Source organism: Physeter macrocephalus, chromosome 10 (genome assembly GCF_002837175.3).
Source record: "Physeter macrocephalus isolate SW-GA chromosome 10, ASM283717v5, whole genome shotgun sequence".
NCBI classification, from domain to species: domain Eukaryota; kingdom Metazoa; phylum Chordata; class Mammalia; order Artiodactyla; family Physeteridae; genus Physeter; species Physeter macrocephalus.
This window is the reverse complement of record NC_041223.1, coordinates 26,859,560-26,879,494: the sequence shown is the minus strand read 5'-3', so window position 1 is coordinate 26,879,494 and position 19,935 is coordinate 26,859,560. Positions and strand designations below refer to the sequence as shown.

Below are 19,935 nucleotides of genomic sequence, written 5' to 3'. Positions count from 1 at the left end.
TTGAGGATCCTACTTCCTTTGTAAGAGAAATTTAAAGTATTTTTTGCTCTGTCCCTACTTTTGATTCTGTGGCAGTTTCAAAAAAAGACTCCAACCACAGATTTGGTTAGATTGCTTAAAAGAAAATATATAATAGAGACGATCACCCTATCTCTGCTTACAGCCACAACCTGAGTTATAAGTTCAATTACTCCAAATAAATAGTTCTTCTAGGTACTTAATTAGGCCTTAGTATCTAAACAACCAAACAATTTCCCCAAATAAATAAGAGGAAGGCAGCTCTATGCCTTTGTTGCTCTAGGGTGACACTATTAAGGACCTCACAAATCATTTTTGTTTTAAAACTACATCTACTCATCAAGCACTTATTAAGCTTAAGTATACAGAGAACTCTAGTCCCAAGAGCTTTGTTCTTTACTCTCCAAAAATATCTCTTGGGAGGTAACACAAAATTTAAGTCCTCACAATAGTGACTTTATTAGTTGCTTTATAAAACATTGCAGATGTCATAACGGTTAACATAACAATTTGCCAAACTGTAAAGTGGCACAGTTTGCTGAACACGTTTTAAAAGGAAAGGAAATGCCAAAACCCTGTTAAAGTTGATCCACTGCAGCCTCAGAGAACAAAGGAGATTTGTTTCTCAGACACTTAAATCAGACAAATAAAATAGGTAAGGAGTTTCCCTCCCCCATCTGAAGCACTCCATCAGTAGAAGAGTCTGATAAATAGAAACTAGACAGTCTATGCATTCAAGAGATTCCACAACTTGGTAATGCAATAATGGAGAGGTTTACCTTCTTCGGCTTCAAAGTTGGAGGGTTTTGGTCATTTAATTTTTAAGTATCAAACTGGTGCTTTTCAGCCGCCGTATCTTCACTCTGAGATGAGCAGTCTTCTTCACAATGTATTTTTAATATCCTCACGCTCAATTTTAAGACGAAGCAACTTTAATACTAGGGGCACACCACATGCCCTTGCAGCAGACTGCTTTTCTTGACAAGTTATGAAGTAGTTCAAGGAGGTATGGTTAAGGCTGTATTACTGAATGGTGCTGGTAAATACCACACAATTTTTGTCATGTTGCAAACTTTGTTTCCAATTTAGTGACTGCTGCCATAGCATCAGATAGCAAGAACAACAACATTATTAGGTCCGTTTTTGAAAACTATGATTTAGTAGCAATGGAGATTCCCAATTTTAACCCCTTGGTAGCAAAATCCAAGTTCCCTCATTTGCACATTAGCACCGAAGTGTCAAGGGGTTAATATCCAGCACCAAAGATACTGCACTTCTGATTGTAGCATTTGGCAGAACTGAAAGGAAAGGAAGTTGCGCTACATGTTGAAGGGATTGTGGGCAACAGAAAGAAGAAACCAGGAGAAGATAAAACGTCACATGAAGTCTTCATAATCTTGTACACATCCTCCATCATAACCACCATAATCTGCCAGATCATCTTTCATGGTAGCCTTTAATCCCCCTCCGGGAACCACACCTTTCTTCTTCTTTTTGGCTTTGCTTTGCTGAAAATAAAAAGAGAATTAATTCATGAGATTTTATCTACTATGGGCATCTTATATGGTACACCAACCCTCATAGAGTCAACAAAGCTCTGCTTCCAGAAAAACCTTAGTTCTCTAAGGGAGATCCCACACCTGACCCAGAGAAATTTCTATTATTAATTCAGAAGAACATGAACATGTCTGTAAACAAAAGGATGGTAATGGCACTCATACTCTTGTTCTATTCCAATATAAATGGTATTGGTGAATTGCTTGACTTCTCAGGCTCCTACTACACTTGTTGAGAATATTATGCCTATACCTCATCCTTGTGTAAAACAGATTTCCCATGCAGCTAGCTCTTACCTTTTCTTGCTTCTGTTTTTCACTGCAAAGTACAGTCAATGAATTGGTAATCTTTTTCAAGTCATCAATTTCCACTAAAAAAAAAAAAATACCAGTAATTTTTAAGCGTTTTGGAGAATAAGTAAAAGCAAAATATACATTCTTCCACAGTGTTACGAGAAATCTAATTTGTCCATCATTAACTTCGGTAACTTGGAAAGGCTATTAATTTCTCCTGTTTAACACAACACGATGGAGAATCATTCAGAACTGTAATTATAATGACATTGCTCAACCAGAGAGAAACAAGAAATGTCTTTATAGCTCACAGCGCTCCCTACCATATTTCCTTATCCGGTTTAATCCCCCTCCGGGAACCACACCTTTCTTCTTTTTGGCTTTGCTTTGCTTTTCTTGCTTCTGTTTTTCACTGCAAAGTGCAGCCAATGAATTGGTAATCTTTTGCAAGTCATCAATTTCCAATGAAATACACACATCTCGAACTAAGGCTTCCAAAAAACTGGCATAATACAGGGATTTTTCATATTGTGTAATTTTATCTTTTAGTAACTTTCCAAACTCTGTTAAGTCATCCCTTGAAGATGGGTTCATAGCATCTATTCCATAAACTGTATTATTAACACCAAAAGTATCTTTCGCTAATTCGAGGTCTGACTCTTCCTGTAATTTCTTTAGCCGCCGTTTATCTTCTAATTGTTCGTCTGGTGTTGGCACTTCAGGTTCTTCTAACCTCTTTTTAATTTCTTCTTGCCTTTTCTTCTGCTGCTGTTCTTTCCCTTTTATCTTTTCTGTTGTTTTTATCTTTTCTGAAATGTTTACTTCTGGTTTTACTTCTGCTTCTTGTTTTTCATCATCATCATCATCATCATCATCCCAGTTAGCCTTGACGTCCTCGTCCTCGTCCTCGCCTTCCCAGCGGTCCCCGCCAGCGGTGCCGCCGCCCCCCACCTTCCGCACCGGCTCTTCCAAGGAGAACGTGTCCGCGTCCCAGGAGTCGGAGTCGCCCGCCGCTGCCGCCGCCATCTCGAGCCGGGTGTAAGCGTGTGCGAGTAGAGAGCGAGCAGAGTTAGCTCGGCGGAGGTGAGTCACTGGATCTGCTCTCGTTGGGCGGCGCCGGAAATCATTTATTAATGCAATTGTTATGTAAAAGGAAGAGACAGGCAAAAAGGATATAGCCAGAAAGTCAGTTTTTGTTTTTCCTCGACACTTCATAAAATTTAAATGCTCAAATATACAGCTACAGTATGGGTTCGAAATGCAGCCTGAATAATCTTAAAAGAAAGGAAAGCCTTGTGCTTTAAGCGATGAGAAGCAAAATCTTTTCAATTCTATGTCAATAATTGATCACTTCCCCGAAAAAGTTTTAAGATTTCTCTAGAGAAAGGTGAATCGTAACAAGTACCCTGAGTATACCTTAGTTTTGAATAAGTGACTAGCTCAAGGCAAAGTGGTAGTTTTATTAAAGTAAAAAAAGAATAAGTTGTCAAGAAAGAGGCTTGTCAAGAATTTGCCGAGAACTAATGGGTACAGACTTTCTTTTGGTGGTTACGAAAATGTTCTCAAATTAGACGTTATGGAATTAGGTGAACTGTGAATATACTAAAAACCACTGAGTTTTACATTTTACCAGGATGAATTTATGTTATGTGAATTATATCTCAGTAAAGCTTTTATTAAATAAAATGGTAGTAAGAGGACATAAGATTTAGTCATAATACACACATACACACACCCCACCCTAAAATTTCTGGAACTAAAATGTTTGCAATTAAAAATTAAAAGATAAGGTGATCACCGTTGAAACCCAAATTAGTTGCCTGGGAGAGTTTTTTTAAATCTTAAGAGACAGAGTAAATATAAGAAGAATAATAAATCATGACAGAAAGAAATTAAAAGCTTTGAAGACATAACTAAAAATAACATATAAATAACAAATTTCTAGAAGAACAAAATGTATGGGTTTTAAAATTCATAGAGAAATGCAAGGGACCCAGAATAGCCAAAGCAATCTTGAAAAAGAAGAACAAAGTTGGAAAACTCACACTTACTTAAAATCTTACTAAAAAGCTACAGTAATCAAGACAATGTTGTACTGGTCTAAGGAAAGACATATAGATAAATGCATTACAATTGAGAAAATAGTTTGACGGTTCCTCATAAAGTTAAACATAGAGTTACCCAAGTTATCTAGAAATTCCACTCTTAGCTATATATATATCTAAGAGACATGGAAACACATGTCCACACAAAAATTTGTATATCCATGTTCACAGCAGCATTATTTATAATAGCCAAAAATTGGAAACCACTATGGTATAGCTATACAATGGAATAAATAGTATTTGACGATAAAAGGAATTAAGTACTGATACACAGTAAAACGTGGATTAACCTTGAAAACACCGTGCTAAAAGAAAAACGCCAATCACAGAAGGCCATCTACAGTATGATTTCATTTATGTGAATGTCCAGTATAGGCAAATCTATACAGACAGAAAACAGATGAGTGTGTGCCTAGGGCCAAGGCCAGGGAGTATAGACCGTGATTGCTAATGAGTATAGGTTTTTGTGGGGGGAGGAGGAGGCAAATGTTCTAAAAGTAGATTGTAAAGATGATTGAGAAAATCTGTGAATATATTAAAAAATATTGAATCATAAACTTCATGTAATTATAAATTGAAAAATACTTTTGAATTTTATGGTATGGGATATCTCTCAGTGAAGATATTTTTTAAAAGTCAAGAAAACTGACAATAATATAAATTATGCTGTTATTTCACTTTCCAGAATCCCATTAATTAAAACTCCTATGTCTTAGGACTTCCCTGGCAGTCCAGTGGTTAAGACTCCGCTAGGGGAACGAAGATCCCACATGCCGCAGCGTGGCCAAAAGAAAAAAAATCCTCCTATGTCTTGCTAATTCTCTAGATTTCTAGGCCAGATGATAATAAACTTGTGCTTAAGTAGGAATTTCTTGGACACGCTCCAGATGAGCACTCCTTAGCTGAGTGGGGAGCCTTAGAAATTCTGACAGGCAAGTACTGTCTTTTGATCAACAAAGTTGGTTAAGGGAATTATTACTTCAGAAATACTGGTTTTCTGCTAGATGGAATCTTTCAAAACTTAATATTAGTAGGGGGAGTTAATAACAGGGATTTTTGGTGGTGGGAGCAATGTAAAACTTAGCAAGGCCTGCAGGAAATAGTACCATAGCACACATGATTTGGCAGGTACTTACTGAGCACCTACTATTTACCAGAAGTTGTTAGGCACTGGAAAGAAAGACCTACAGGCTGGGTCCCTACCCTACAGACGCTTACAGTCTAGGAAGAGAAACAAACACATATAAGATTATATGTCCGGTGCTGTAGGGAGAGTATGCAAGGAAACTACCAACGGAGAGAGCCAGGAAGGCTCTTCAGAGTTGTTTCTAGGAAGGACTCTGGGTTGGGGTGAGAGTAGGCTTCGAGGCACAGGCATCCACCATGTGCATCCAAGAAGAAGAAAGGCACGTGGACAGGGAGAGCCAATGTCTGAAAAGCCACACAGCAGATTGTTCTCTCTTGTGACACTGTGTTTAAGTTTCTTTGAGGAAGGATTTTAAGAGGCGAAGTATTTGAGCTTGAGAAGGAAATGCCTTGACTCATTATTTCCTCCTTAAGAAGTATCACCTCAGAGGACGGCTAAAATGCATAGAGAGCAGAAGCTACGTTAGTCCTCATTCGCTCTTCTTGTCTCATCTCTTTGCACACTCGGGTAAATTCAAAAGCCAAAGTTCTTGATCATAGTAGCAGAAATACATATATATTTTTTACTTCACAAAAAATTTTACAGTTTTACCGTTTTCTTTGAAAATCTCTTTATTTCAAACATACGCAGAGAGAGCAGTATAATGAAACCCCATCTTCCTGCCAAAAAGGGGGAAATACTTCATATATGCTTTATAACTATATATATAGTCTATGTCAGTATTTGTTTTCTGCTTCATAAATTGAATTTCTATTTACCATGGCCAATGCTATATTTATTTCATGTATTTTCAACGTTCTTGAAATATTTCTGACAAATGTACTTTCTCTTTGCCTCAGTTTCATAACTGAAAAATTACTGGATTAGACTAGAGATGATCTTTACATGTCTTTCCACTTTAACGTCGTTAAATTCAGAGCTATCGCCAACCCTGTAATAACTGCTTGAATCCACCAGATGTCAATGCAACATAGCAACCTATTTCTTTGTCATGTAAGCCTCTTGGATCCTTAGACCTAAGATCAGAAGAATAAGAGCAATAGTAATTTTCATTTGTGTTATTCATTTTTGTTAAAAGTTAAATGTAAAATAATCTTGTTTAAAAAAGACCATAAATAAACCTTCAAAGGCTATAAGCTTAACTCTACTAGCGGTAATATTTTTTCAGAGGTTTCCTCTTCTTGTTTAAGTTTAAACATTCAGTTCCTCTTCTACAAATCAACACTGGCAGGCTATTTCCTATCAGATAAGCAAGTGGCATAAACATCTGAAAATCAATTATTCGTTCGCTAAATAACGGTTTAACATTTGGTCTGTTTGGGAGAAATCTTGTTTGATATAATCAGAGTTAATGTGGGAGGGAGGGAGATGCAAGAGGGAAGAGATATGGGAACATATGTATATGTATAACTGATTCACTTTGTTGTAAAGGAGAAACTAACACACTATTGTAAAACAGTTATACTCAAAGATGTTAAAAAAAAAATCAGAGTTAATGGTCTTGCCAACAAAGTGTAATGTTTAAATTCTATAAAGGTGAAATTATTTATTAAATTATTAATTTAGTAATTGGCTCCATGACAGATTTTAATTCCCTTATGATAAATTGATATTTATTCTGCAGATAAAAATAAACATAGTATTATTTCCCTCCGCTTGAAAAAAAGGGATGATAATAAAAATAATTTTAAATATAGAAGGTTATGATGTTAAATCAGAATGTTGGAAATAGTGGTTAATATTTTTCATTAAAACTTCAAGTGTAGTAGTATGAGACAATTATTGATGTTAGAATTTAGTTTTTAAAAATTCTACCTTCTGCTTGTGTACCATTACAGATGATATACTCAATATGTTTGAACATCAAGCAAACACACGCAAACACGCACGCGCACACACACACACACACTCAAGGCAAGTCGTTTTTCCTAACCAGGAACTGTGTAAACTAGTAAAAGCACAACACTAGAAAGAATAATACTAATTATTTCTCAATTCCCTAAACCAGCGATGATCAGGGTTGCAACAGAAGGCGAGGCTAATAATTTGAGGTAACTATTGATAATTCAAATAAAAGATTCACTTTGCATTAGTTACCTGAATTATTTAAGTTTATGTTGTCATCTCAATTGTAAACTGCTGATAAGAAAATCTTCAATTTAGAATTACGGATTTCCAGTTAAGGTCAGAATAGTAATGTATACTCACTGAGATAACTTTCTATCTGCTTCAACAAATGTAAATCTCTATTTTACATTCTTTTCTTGGTGAATTCATTACTAAAATGGTCACCAACTTAACAAAATGACATATTCTATTTACAATTACATTGTTGCTTGAACTTTAATACAGAGACTCCATTTTTACCCAGAAACTATGCTGTGGAAAGCTTCATTCTTCCTGATAAAGGACATAATGCATAACACTCCTGGAATTTTGCATCATTTCCTTGCACTTAAGTGGGATTTCTAGGAAGTCACTGATAGATTCAGAAGTCTAGGTTTTCCTTAAAAACGATATAGTTCTATTTCATATTTTATTTATTTATTTATACATTTATTTATTTACTTTTGGCTGCGTTGGGTCTTCATTGCTGTGCGTGGGCTTTCTCTAGTTGCGGCGAGCAGGGGCTGCTCTTCATCGTGGGGCGTGGGCTTCTCATTGCGGTGGCTTCTCGTGTTGCGGAGCACGGGCTCTAGGCGCGTGGGCTCAGTAGTTGTGGCTCACGAGCTTAGCTGCTCCGCGGCATGTGGGATCTTCCCGGACCAGGGCTGAAACCCGTGTCCCCTACATTAGCAGGCAGATTCTTAACCACTGCGCCACCAGGGAAATCCCTCATATTTATTTTAGATACACTTGGAACAGTGAAAATGTGATATTGACACTCTCCAGCCCTAAGGCAAGAAGGAAAGATACATATGCTTTAGTGATTTCCTTCTGCGGGGAATTCCTCCTGCCGGAAACGGCTTGCAAAGGCTTTTTTGTGGTTGTGAACATTTACATTTTGGGGAATAAACAACTGGAGAGGTAGGCCTGGAGAGTTGCAGTCTCGGGCAGAATCGAGTTCCAGGTCCAGACATTGGCATCTCCATGCAGAAGCCACTCCTGAGGGCCAAACAGCTGCCTAATGAAAGTTTAAAATAAAAATTACAGGGAAGCCCAGGCAATAGTATCAGGTCTATGTGAAAATGACAGTCGTATTTGTATTTAGTTATATCTTACTTGTTTGAAAAGAATTTGAGTTATCAGAAAAATGAAGAAAAAGAAACAGAATAGAATAGTGGTTACCAGGGGCTGCAGGGTGAGGGAACTGGGGAGATGTTGGTCAAAGGGTCCAAACACGCAGTTAGAGGATAAGTTCTGGAGATCTAATGCACAGCATTGTGATTATAGTCCAACAGTACTGTACCATACACCTCAAAGTTGCTAAGAGACTTGATCATAAATGTTTTCACCCCCAAAAGTAAATGATAATTATGTGACATGATAGAGGTGTTAGCTAATGCTAGTGCGATAATCATATTGCAGTATATAAAGGTATCAAATCAACATATTGTACTCCTTAAACTTACACAATATTATATGTCAATTAGATCTTAATTTTAAAAAATGAAGACAAAAAGGAAAAGTAAGGAGGAAGTCAGTAGAGAACTAAACTAGTTTTAAGCTTTATGAAAACTTATTTAATACAAAGGGGAAAAGCAAAGGCCATCCTCTGCTAGTAAATTACCTTGTGACAGAAAATTAATGTAAACACATGAGTGAATGCTATTTAAACCTGATTTAATGTAACTGTTTATTATGATATTGTGATATATATGTATATACATATATAGTAGCAGCATATTTATATCTATTTCTATATCTGTTTGTACTCTATCTCACCTTAATTGTTATCCAGTAATTTCAATTTATGAAGTTATGTCTTTAAAAAAATTTAAAGGAATTTTATAATTATAAAAGGAAAATATTTCACTGTAAGACATTTGGAAAGTATAAAGAAGAAAATAAAAATTAAACTTACCAATATTTTGTTTTATGTTTATTTTTAAATGATGGTTTATTTTAATAGTTATAAAAATCTAAGTTTGAGTCTTGAATTTTCATGAAAATTATCATGAAAATTTTCCAAGTCTTATGCTTTGGAAGCATCATTATAATGGCTGAATAATATTCTACCAAATTCCTGAATTATAAGTCATAGTTTACTTTTCTTAAATTATTTAAAATATATATATACTTATTTAGGCTGCACCGGGTCTTAGTTGCAGCACGTGGGATCTTCGTTGCTGCGTGCAGCATCTTTAGGTGTGGCATGCGATAATCTCTTAGCTGTGGCATGAAAACTCAATTGCGGCATGCATACGGGATCTAGTTCCCCCGACCAGGGATCGAACCTGCGCCCCCTGCATTGGGAGCATGGAGTCTTACCCACTGGACCACCAGGGAAGTCCTCAGGTCATAGTTTATTTTGCTATTTACCTACTGTTGGACATTTTGATTATTGCTAATGTTTCTCTACTACAAATAACACTGCAATGAACATCTTTGCATATACATCTGTGAACCTATCTATGATTATTTCTTTAGAAGTAGAATTACTGTTTTAAGGACTATGAATATATGACAATTGTATGACAATTTTCAGATAATTGTCAGTTTGTTTTCTTAAAATTAATAATCAATTTACATTCTTACAAATACTGTATGAGTTACTTAAATTAACATTTAAAGTATATTTTGTCGATTGTACAGATTATAAATAATATATTATTGTGGCTTAATTGCATGTTTCTCTAGTAATAAGTATGGTAATTTTTGATATATTTGTTGTAATTAATGTGTTTCCAATCAAGAATTATCTGTACATGTTCTTCCTTATTAGAGTATTAGTGATTTTTAGAGCCTTTTATTATGTACTGAGGATAGCCACCTCTTGTCAAAATTATTTCTACTCAATTAGATGTTTACTTTTATATTTTGTTTATGTTTTTGTGCTTTTTTTTTAAAGTACAAAAGTCTTATTAATTTTATTACATCGTTTTTCCTTTATCTCTTTCATTGCCTTTATTTTAGAAAATTGTTTTGTATCTTCATACCAGTTTTAAAAATCTGTTTTTACCTAGTATTTTATAGTTTCATTGTTCACACTAAAATCTGTAATAGAACCATTAGTATGACATAAGTTAAGTACTTATCTTAATTATTCTTCAAATAGATAACTTTCCAAGTCTTTGCTCAATAAATATTCCATCTCTTTCGCATTTGTTTATGATGCTTTTTTACAATACACCTATTTCTTATGTATTAGGATTTTTGAACTGCTTTGCTCTATTAATCTGTCTTAATGCTTTTATCAATACCATACTGTATCACTTACATTGAAATCTTACAATACTTATAAACATAACACTCTTTTCTTGTTTTGTTTAAAATATTCCTGGGCTATTCTTTCTTGTTAATTTTTCCCTAATCATTTTGGAAAGTGTCTCCCATCTGAGATAAAACCTCATTGCCATGTTATTTTTATTTGGTTTTCATTAACATAAAAAATTAATGTGGGAGGAATTACATTCATGCATTGTGCTATCCATAAATATGAAGTGTTTCTAATATTTTCAGCTTACCTTTTATTATTCCTCCATGAAAGTTTACAGTTTTCTGTAAATAGGTCCTGCTCATATCTTGTAGGGTTATTTCTAGGCATTGTATGTCATACTCTGGCTATTGATTTTTGTATGCACTCACTTCACTGAACTCTATGGGTTGCTATTTGATTTTTTTTTTTTTTGGATGATCCAGGTATATAATCATATCATAGGCAAAGAATGATAAGTGCCTACATAGATTATTAAAGCCTGTTAAGGTAGACTTTGATAATATAATCAAAACATGATATAAATTTCTTTATTAAGAAAGTAATTCTCGGGCTTCCCTGGTGGTGCAGTGGTTGAGAGTCCGCCTGCCGATGCAGGGGACATGGGTTCGTGCCCCGGTTCGGGAGGATCCCACATGCCGCACTGCCGCGGAGCAGCTGGGCCCCTGAGCCGTGGCCTTTGAGCCTGCGCGTCCGGAGCCTGTGCGCTGCAACGGGAGAGGCCACAACAGTGAGAGGCCCGCGTACCGCAAAAAAAAAAAAAAAAAAAAAAGAAGAAAGTAATTCTCACTAGTTTTTCATTTTACATTTTAGAGTCAAATCTAAGAGTTAAAAATAATTTTATTCTTATACAGTACTTTTTCCTTGAATATCATTAAAGTAGAATAAGAATCTGAAATTTTTTAAAAGTAAAATGTAGCTACATTGTTTTTTTTTGATGTCTTAGTACCCAAAGCACTAGAAATGTTATTCTAAACATTATATTTAACACAATAAAATAAACTTACAAATAAAATAGTGAGTGTATTCAGCATTATCATGGTCTTCTATAAACAAAATATAAATCAATTCTGCATCTAGTTAAGAATATCTTTGTTAACTAGCTAATTGTTTAAGATAAGAAACATTTTCTTCATATAAATCTTGGGCGACATAGTCCGTGCATCTTACTTGGGCAGAAAGGGTGTTAATAGTGAAAACATAAACTTAATCCTGCCCACAATGTAGACATTACTAATGCATTTTGAGCTAAAATGATCTAAGAAAAAAACACAATATGAAATAAAACAAACCACCTCTGTTTTATATAGCATAATTATGTTTATTGTAGAAGTAGATTGGAAAAATCTATGCTGATAAATTTATAAATAAAACAAACTTCAAGGTGACTTTTGCAATAATTTTGCTTTTTAAAAAATAGTAGTTTGATATATTTAATCATAGACCTTTTACTAGGTCCATTTCAACTTTTCTTTTTCATACTTGAAAAAGAATGAAAAAAGTTTGTATTGTTGTGCAAAACTGATTTTTTCTGCCAAAAATGGTATAATACTAAGGGCTACATTTAATTACTATTATCCTAAGGGCAGATTATTGGAATTTATTGACTGAGAATAAATTTGTAAGCACTTAAAGAAAACTCTGAATGAACAATATTCAGTGAAATTCTTAAGTAAATCTCTGCCAAAGGATGTATGTTAGTAAATCATTTTGTATTATTTCTTGATGAATTATGTAAGGTAGACATCTCTAATAAAATAGTAAAATAAAAATAATTCTAAAGGCACTTATACAAAAATACATATGAATTGATTCATGAATGTAATTTCAGGTTAAGATTTCTGCATACTTCAACATATAAAAATGATAGCATCCTTATTCTTCTGATTGCTTAATCATCAAACTTTTTGTAGCAAAAATGTTTCATGTACCTTATCATATTTTTTGTCTGATACCTTGTGTCAGTAAAAGGTATTGTTGTTTACTTAAAATATGTAAACATTTCTATATTGGTGTATTCTTTGGTGTAAAATATATTCTTTACATTTCTGATAAAGTATTGAAGGGATTTCCAGTCTTTTTGTCATTGGGGGTTTTAGACATTGAGATCATTATAATTTACTAGGGCTAAAAATAAAATTTAAAAAAAACCCCAAAGCTGCATTTGTCATCCTTTTGATAAAACAGTTATGTGTTTATTTGCACAAAGACACAGAGTCAATTAATTTGAGTTCAGTTTGAGACAGTTCACAAACTGTAAATTCTCTTAGAGAAAACCATAATGGTGCTACATTTCACACAAAATAGTTTTAGCAATTATTACCAGCATGTAATAGGTAATTTTAAGTGATTTTCATTTTGGATAGTGTCTGTATGTTAGTATATATTTTATTTGTAACATGTTACATATAATAATAGTAACGTTTATTGAGATACAGTGAGATAAAATTTATCTTGAGATAAAATTTATCTTAAAATATAAATAATAGAGCAAACACTTACTCCAATTAGGTGAACAGCCAAAGTTCTTATTTTAATGAAAATACATTCAATGAGTGAGACCGGACATCAGATTCCTTCCATTACATTTAAATACATACCATGCATTTTAAAATCATACCATGGAACTTAAATTCACACCCATGAATTTAAATGCATGCCACTATATTTAAGATTTATTTTCAAGAGGTTTAAATTACTATGAAAAGTTTTTATATCTAATTATATTCATAATGAGTTGTGAATAAAATAAAAACTTAAGTAAATTATTTTTAAAGCAACATGTTCTTAATCTAATCTATGGCCCAAGAATTTAAAAATAATTCCTAAAATTTTATTTTTGTGTATTCTATTTAAACTCATCTTACAAGGCTTTGTTTGTTTGCTTGCTTTTCTTGTTTGTGCTTTTTGTCATCGATTTGTAAGCAGTTTTTATTCAAGGGGTTGTTAGAAATGTAGTGATCTCAACCTACCACTTAATTTATAACAATACATGATATTTAATAAATTAAATAAAAACCGTCAGACGCAGAGTAGTGCTGTAGAAAGAGCTCAACCTACAGAACAGAGATCTGAGTTCTAGATTGGCTGAGAGACTTTGGATAAATCACTTAATCTGAGTCTTAGTATTATATATGTATATATATGATGGTAGACAATTACTAAGATAACGTCTATAGACAGTTCTATAAATTTTAGAAGACTTATTGACTTTTTGTCCTTGAAAAAAATCAGAACACTGAGCTAATGTTCTTTCTTTTTTTATAGAGAATTTTGAAATAAGTGTCCAATTCAGGAGCATGCCTTTAGCTGAAGGTCTGTATTTATTCTTAGAAGAAATTTGAGGGAATTACCAGTTGGAAGGCCTGCCAGTTTACCAACCTTTTCTTTAAAGGATCCTGGAGCCCTGGAATTATCCGTGATTGGAGGGTTTTGGGGGTGCTTGAGAGTTACTGTGAAGGGAAGGTAGAGAGAAAAGGGTTGATAGTACTAGGTTAGCCTCAGGACTAAATAGCTTTGGTTAGTGTCCGTATGCACAAGGATTGATTGAAAAGACATTATAGAATTTTGTGGGGAAAATAAAGCGAATTGCATATGAAAGGCTGATCTGAGCCTGTTAGTGTAGGTGGGTAGCAATCTAAAAAAGCAAAGTGTACAAAACTCAAATATCTGTTTCTATTGAAAAATGTTTATTTTGTAACTTTGTATCATTTGATAACTTTCTGGCTGGGCTTGTTTTCATCTGCTGAAGAGGTACTATTTGGAGATATTAAATGAATTGTTCTACCTGTAGTATCCATAGTCTTCCCAATCTAACAGCCTGTGAGTAGAATAGATAATGTTTTCACATACAATCAGCCATGAATTTTAACCTAATTAACCCTTAAGCCTCCCCAACCTCCAAAAGTCCATTGTGAACACCCAGGAGTGCTGTCCACCCCTGCTTCTGTGACACACACAGTTCCTCTGGGGAAAATTCTACATTTGGATTCTTACAGAACTTTTATACCATTTTTGTTTTAATGAAGAGGCATCAACTTTTGGAAATTATTATACTGTATAATTTCTTTCTCTCTTAAAAACAATTTTATCAAATCGATTTAGAGAACGGCTGATTTGGTTTTAGCTCTTTTTCCCTGCTGTGATTTCCCTCTCAAATACAAATCACATCGCATGTCGTGTCTGTTTTACAAGGGTCAAGGATGCCAGCCTTCCAGAATGTGTTTTAGAAACTGGCTAAATGGAGTTCTTCTTGTATAGACTTAAAATGCATGTTCAGGACATGCAAATGAATTGTGGTCCAATTAACCACTGCAAAAAAAAAAAAAACAACAGCCTTAAATATCCTGTTAGTGAACAGCATTTAGGCGCTAAAAAGACATTCCATCCTGATGGGATTATAAAGATCCTGCCCTTAATTATGAGTTGTAAAAGCCACTTTCAGGTAGAAATAAAGAGGGTAGCAGTTGTTCAATTAGAGGTGAACATTCATCTAGGAGGGGAAAAAAGCCTTTCTGTGATAAGACCCAGAAATCGTGTTTTTCTGCTAATGCGATTTCATACATTTTTGTTGCACGGTGGGCTGAGCAGCATTCCTGCTCTGTTGCCTCGGATGGGAATTGTTCAGCGCTGTGTCACACATAGCCGAGCCCCGAGTCCTCATGCTGAGCAGGGAACTGATCCCAGGGTTGTAAGTGACAGTTGCTGGCGAAAGCAGGGCATGCTGATTCATTCTCAGCCTCCTCTTCCCATCTCTGTCTCCAGCCTAGCATCCTTTTCAAGTTTATTCATGAGCTCATTGCTTGGGAAGAAAAAACTTTATTTGCATTATACCATTACATTTAAAAGCGATAAATTACACAGAGCTATAAATACTGCCCTCGGTAAACACCAGCCCTCATAAAATCTGTGCGTGTTTGTGCAGGCACATGTGGGAATATGTTCTTTGGATTTTTCTCCCTGCTCACTGCATCTTACGACTCTATTTCGTCATTAACATTCTGAAACCTAGCAGTTAAAAGAGTGATCATTTTGCTTTGCTTTCTTTAAATGGACAGGAGAGAATTTAGATTTATTAAAACAAGGTGTGATTCTGTGTGAAGCATGCCACCAGGCTCACTCCAATTTTAATGAGACTGTCATCATTGTACAACAAAAGTGTTGCAATGTAATATATCTGGAGAGTCAAAAAATAGAAGACCATTTTTGTTCCATGCTGTCCAATGGAGGCATAGGCAACTGAACTGATAAAAATTTTCACCGGCCTTGCCACCCTGGAATATTTGTGTAAGTACTTACACCCTGGTAAGACTTTTAACCATCAAAATAATAATTACTCTTGGTCACATATTTTCAAGAACTGAAGAGTTTAAAATCTGAGAAAAGCCTAAACTCTTAGGTTGAATACAAGAACAGTCCTGACTCCCTGTCTCCTGTCTCACTGTGAGAAAGAAAGTCCTGTACGTCAAGTCTGTTACTCAGATATGTATACAAGCTTGAACTTGCAGAAAACCCTCGTGTCCTCTGCATCCAGTGACTCGGCAACTGGGGGTGTTGCTGTGTACAAGTCAGGGGTTGGTCGTTAGATTATTCTGCCTTGAGCAGCCTGAGTCGGGGTGTGTGTGGCGGCGACCCTAAGTGGAGTTGGCCCAACCTGCTTTCTCCTGGGTGAAGTTCATGTTGCGAACTGGCTTGATTTATTTATTTTAAGTCATCATGAGCCAAAATCTGAACGACTACTTCAGAAGGTTTATAGGCCAATCTTCTCTTTTAAAAATGACATAATCATATCCTTTTTCTGGTGCTGTCCTTATGTTCCAGAAAATCTCCCTCAAGTCCAACTGAAATCCTTCCTACCTCCTTTTTTTTTTTTTGCGGTACGCGGGCCTCTCACCGTTGTGGCCTCTCCCGTTGCAGAGCACAGGCTCCGGACGCGCAGGCTCAGCGGCCCTGGCTCACGCGGCACGTGGGATCTTCCCGGACCGGGGCACGAACCCGCGTCCCCTGCATCGGCAGGCGGGCTCTCAACCACTGCGCCACCAGGGAAGCCCCCTACCTCCTTTTAAACCCATTGCGTCCCCTGCATCGGCAGGCGGACTCTCAACCACTGCGCCACCAGGGAAGCCCCCTACCTCCTTTTAAACCCATTTCTTCTTGCCTGATCTCAAGTGAAAATCAATGAACAATTCAGATTACTCATATTTTGTCCCTCCCAAACCCCAAAGTTTGTAATGAAGTGCTCCTCGGTTTATACTGGAGGAGGGGGAGGTGTAAGTATGAACCTCAGTCTACAACAAGCATGTAAGAAGCTTATCTGTAACTGAAACAGATTTCACTGAAAATGCCCCGTTCCTTCGGGTGGCAGAAGGTAAATTCAGTCAATTTAGTCCCCATCTTCCTTCAGTGTTACTCACATCTTGCTTTTCTTCAGTGCACAGAGGAAACATTCCCCACTCCCACAGCATACTGGAAACAGGAAATCCTTTCTTGCCTTTCCCACGCCCCTGCTCATGCCATCCTGGACCTGGGGGGAACACGGCAGTCTCAGGGCTGTTCCCTAGACTCACTATCCAGACATTTCTTCTGCTCCTGAACCTTTCTGGTCACGGGAACCCTCGGGGCTGATGTTCCACCCCTGGGCTTCACTGAGGGAAGGCACAGGTCTTCCTGATCTTGAAATTTCCCAACCTACCCACGGCTGGAGTACTCAGGGCTCACCACCATCTAAGGTCACGCCTGCTCCCTGGCACTGCTCCCCTTTCCTAGACCCTGGAATCTTACTAGAGTCTCTTCAGGACCTGAATATGTGAGGCTCAAAAGCCACACATAGGCTATGTCTTCCCATCCAGGAAGCAGTATGAAAAGCGGGCATCTTTAAGCTAAGGAAATGGAGAAGCACTGCGAAGAAAATGGAGTGCAGCAAACAATGATTATTAGGCCACTTTTTTGTGGACTAAAGAAAACCAGTTCCCTTTGTCGTTTCTCTGGAAGGCTGCTTTAGAAAACGTCACCATTTGATTGTTCTTAGTGCCTCCTCTACTGAGTTCCGAATGAAGCAGGGGTGCTGGGGTGGTGAGGCCGGTGGTGAAGAGGGGATTTGCACTTACCAAGAAGAAGGAATGGAGCGTGAAAACTACAGAGAGGATGCGAGGTTAGAAACCCTACTGGAAGCAGCTGTGCGCCGGAGGCAGAGGGTGAGGTCCACGCGTACACAGAAGCAGCCACTGAAGAGCCTTCTGTGCTACGCTGAAGAATCCCAAAGTTGTGCTCAAGGTGATGGGGCCAGTGATGGCTTTAAGCAGGGAGGGGACGTGATGAGATTTGTGGTTGGAAATTCTGGTTTGGTCATTGCGCAGGATGGGGAGGTCAGGGGCAAGATGGGAGACGGTTAGAAATCCGTCTTGGCAGATTAGTTGATCTAAGACTGTGGCCGTTGGAATGGAAGTGAAGGGATAATTTGAGAGATGAAGTGAAGGAGGAAAGGTATGAGTGAAGTAGAGGAGGAGTTGAGGATACTTCTTGGAAGATTCCCAGTCAAGAGGAGCATGAGATAGCAGGACTGGTCTTTGGACGAAGAGCTGAGAGCTCCTGGAATCATGCTCAGAGAGACATTAGAGGTGGTTTTATTCCCTGCTTTTCTCCTTCCTTGTACACGCACGTCGCCCTTCCTCCATCGTTAGTGGCATCCGTAGTCTCAGGAGAAGAATGCCACAGCTGAAATAAGGTCTTTGAACTCTGAAAGCTCTTGACGATCAACAGTTTAAATCTAGAATGTCCAGGACATGAAGCTGATTCACAAACATTAGCTTCAGACCAATGTCTGATGACTAAAGCAGTCTTCTGACACAAGTGTGGTGAAGAGTACTTGGTCTGGGAAAGAAAGAGAGTTGGAAGGATATTAGGTATCTCCAGAGGGAGCTGTGCTCTCTGACCTCTTCTGCCCTGCCCTGTCCCAGGCTGAGTCCTCAAGGTGGGATGGATACATGACTGTGGCCCTGGAGAGGCAGGAACAACCCACGAGCCCAAGGCACTTGAGGCTTGCTTTCAGAGGAGCCCAGAGAGGGAGCGAGACACATAGATTTTCCATCGATTTAGCATGTGTGCAGTGGGGACGCTAGAGGTGGCTGCCTGAGTAGACAGGTAGGATAGTGTCAAGAATTTCTCCGCATCCTGCTTGGTATAGGGAGAGACCACGTGTTCCCAATGCTCCCTGGAGTGGTCAGTCCCTTCTGCATACCTTTCTTCTCTTATGGAAAGTTGGGAATGGGGGCAGGGACAGGAGGGCTGAAAAAGTTGAGGCTACCGGGAATTGACATGGATTGAAATTGTTTAGTTATAGACGATGAATAAAATGACATATCTTGAACACTTGAATTTGTGTTACACAGGGATAAGAACCAAGCATAGTTCATCAGAAATGACAAGAAACAAAGTAACTGGCGATGGTGGGATAGAGCCACCAGATTGACAGGAAGGAAGATGGTGGAGGCCAGCGAGATTCCCTGAGGTTCTGTAGCATGAGTTCTCCAGCAAGTATTGAGCAGTGAGGCAGCTCAGACAGCTTCTGCTTCTGGTTTGGGTGACCAGGGAGGATGGTGGTGGCCCTCACCAACGTGGATAAGTACAAGACATAGAGCAGATATGCAGGGGAGAAGATGAGTCCATTTTGAACATGCTGAATTTGAAGAGTTCAGGTGGGTCTGGTCTGTGGTATATGCAGGTCAAGATAGTACGGGTATGGTGTTGAGTCTCTAAAATGGAAGCATCGATGAGCATAAGATGATCTGGGCAAAGTGCAGAGACTGATAGAAGGGCCAAGGATGGAACCTGGAGGCCACCAGGGGATTGTTGGAAAAAGGGGAACCTGCAAAAGAGACTGAAAAATGATCACAATTTGACCGACTGTGACGGGAAGGAGAGAGTGACGTTGATAGGTAAAGAAGGGTTTTTTAAAATACAGGAAGAGACTCACACGATTCTGCAGGTTGAGGGACAAGAGCTCATGCCGGGTGGGTAGGCAGGGGGTGGTAAAGGAGACACAGGAGAGAGATCTCCAAGGCGCTGGAGTGTTGGGGGAAGGTTAACCTCATCCAGCACAGGGCACCCTTTCTCCTGAGGCCAGAAAGGAGGGAAAGTAGAAATGGAGATGTGCAGAAAAGCTTCAGGGGGAACTATGGAGACGTTCTGGCTGGATGTGCTGTTATTTTATTTGTGTGTGTGTGTGAAGTAGCTGCAAGTGGGACAGGAAGGAGGAAGACCCTCCCTCAAAGGCCACAACTGGATCTCCTAGCGGCCCGAATTTGAGATTTCCCTCAGCTACACATGCAGCCTGGGTGTTTGATCCCAAGTTTGATTCAGGGTTGAAGCTTTGTCGGGCGGGTGTGTCCAATGGAAAGAACGGCACTGGGGAAGGGAAACTGAGACTTTTGGCAAGCTCAT

General features: G+C 37.7%; 1 protein-coding gene across 1 annotated transcript; it reads right to left on the bottom strand.

Annotated features, from left to right (window-relative positions):
* Positions 1-463: 463 nt before the first annotated feature.
* Positions 464-2,976, bottom strand: LOC102978207 (eukaryotic translation initiation factor 3 subunit J-like). The gene is made up of 2 exons (XM_055087481.1): positions 2,234-2,976; positions 464-1,498 (listed from the first exon to the last, which is right to left on the bottom strand). The coding sequence occupies exons 1-2, from the start codon at positions 2,892-2,894 to the stop codon at positions 1,395-1,397; spliced, it is 765 nt and encodes a 254-aa protein (XP_054943456.1). The 5' UTR covers positions 2,895-2,976; the 3' UTR covers positions 464-1,394.
* Between the last annotated feature and the right edge of the window lie 16,959 nt (positions 2,977-19,935).

Coding starts and splice junctions, on each gene's coding strand:
- LOC102978207 (XM_055087481.1), bottom strand. CDS start 2,894: ATGGCGGCGGCAGCGGCGGGCGACTCCGACTCCTGGGACGCGGACACG. Junction 1,499..2,233: donor CAAAGCCAAAAAGAAGAAAG/GTGTGGTTCCCG, acceptor AGAAGAAGAAAG/GTGTGGTTCCCGGAGGGGGA.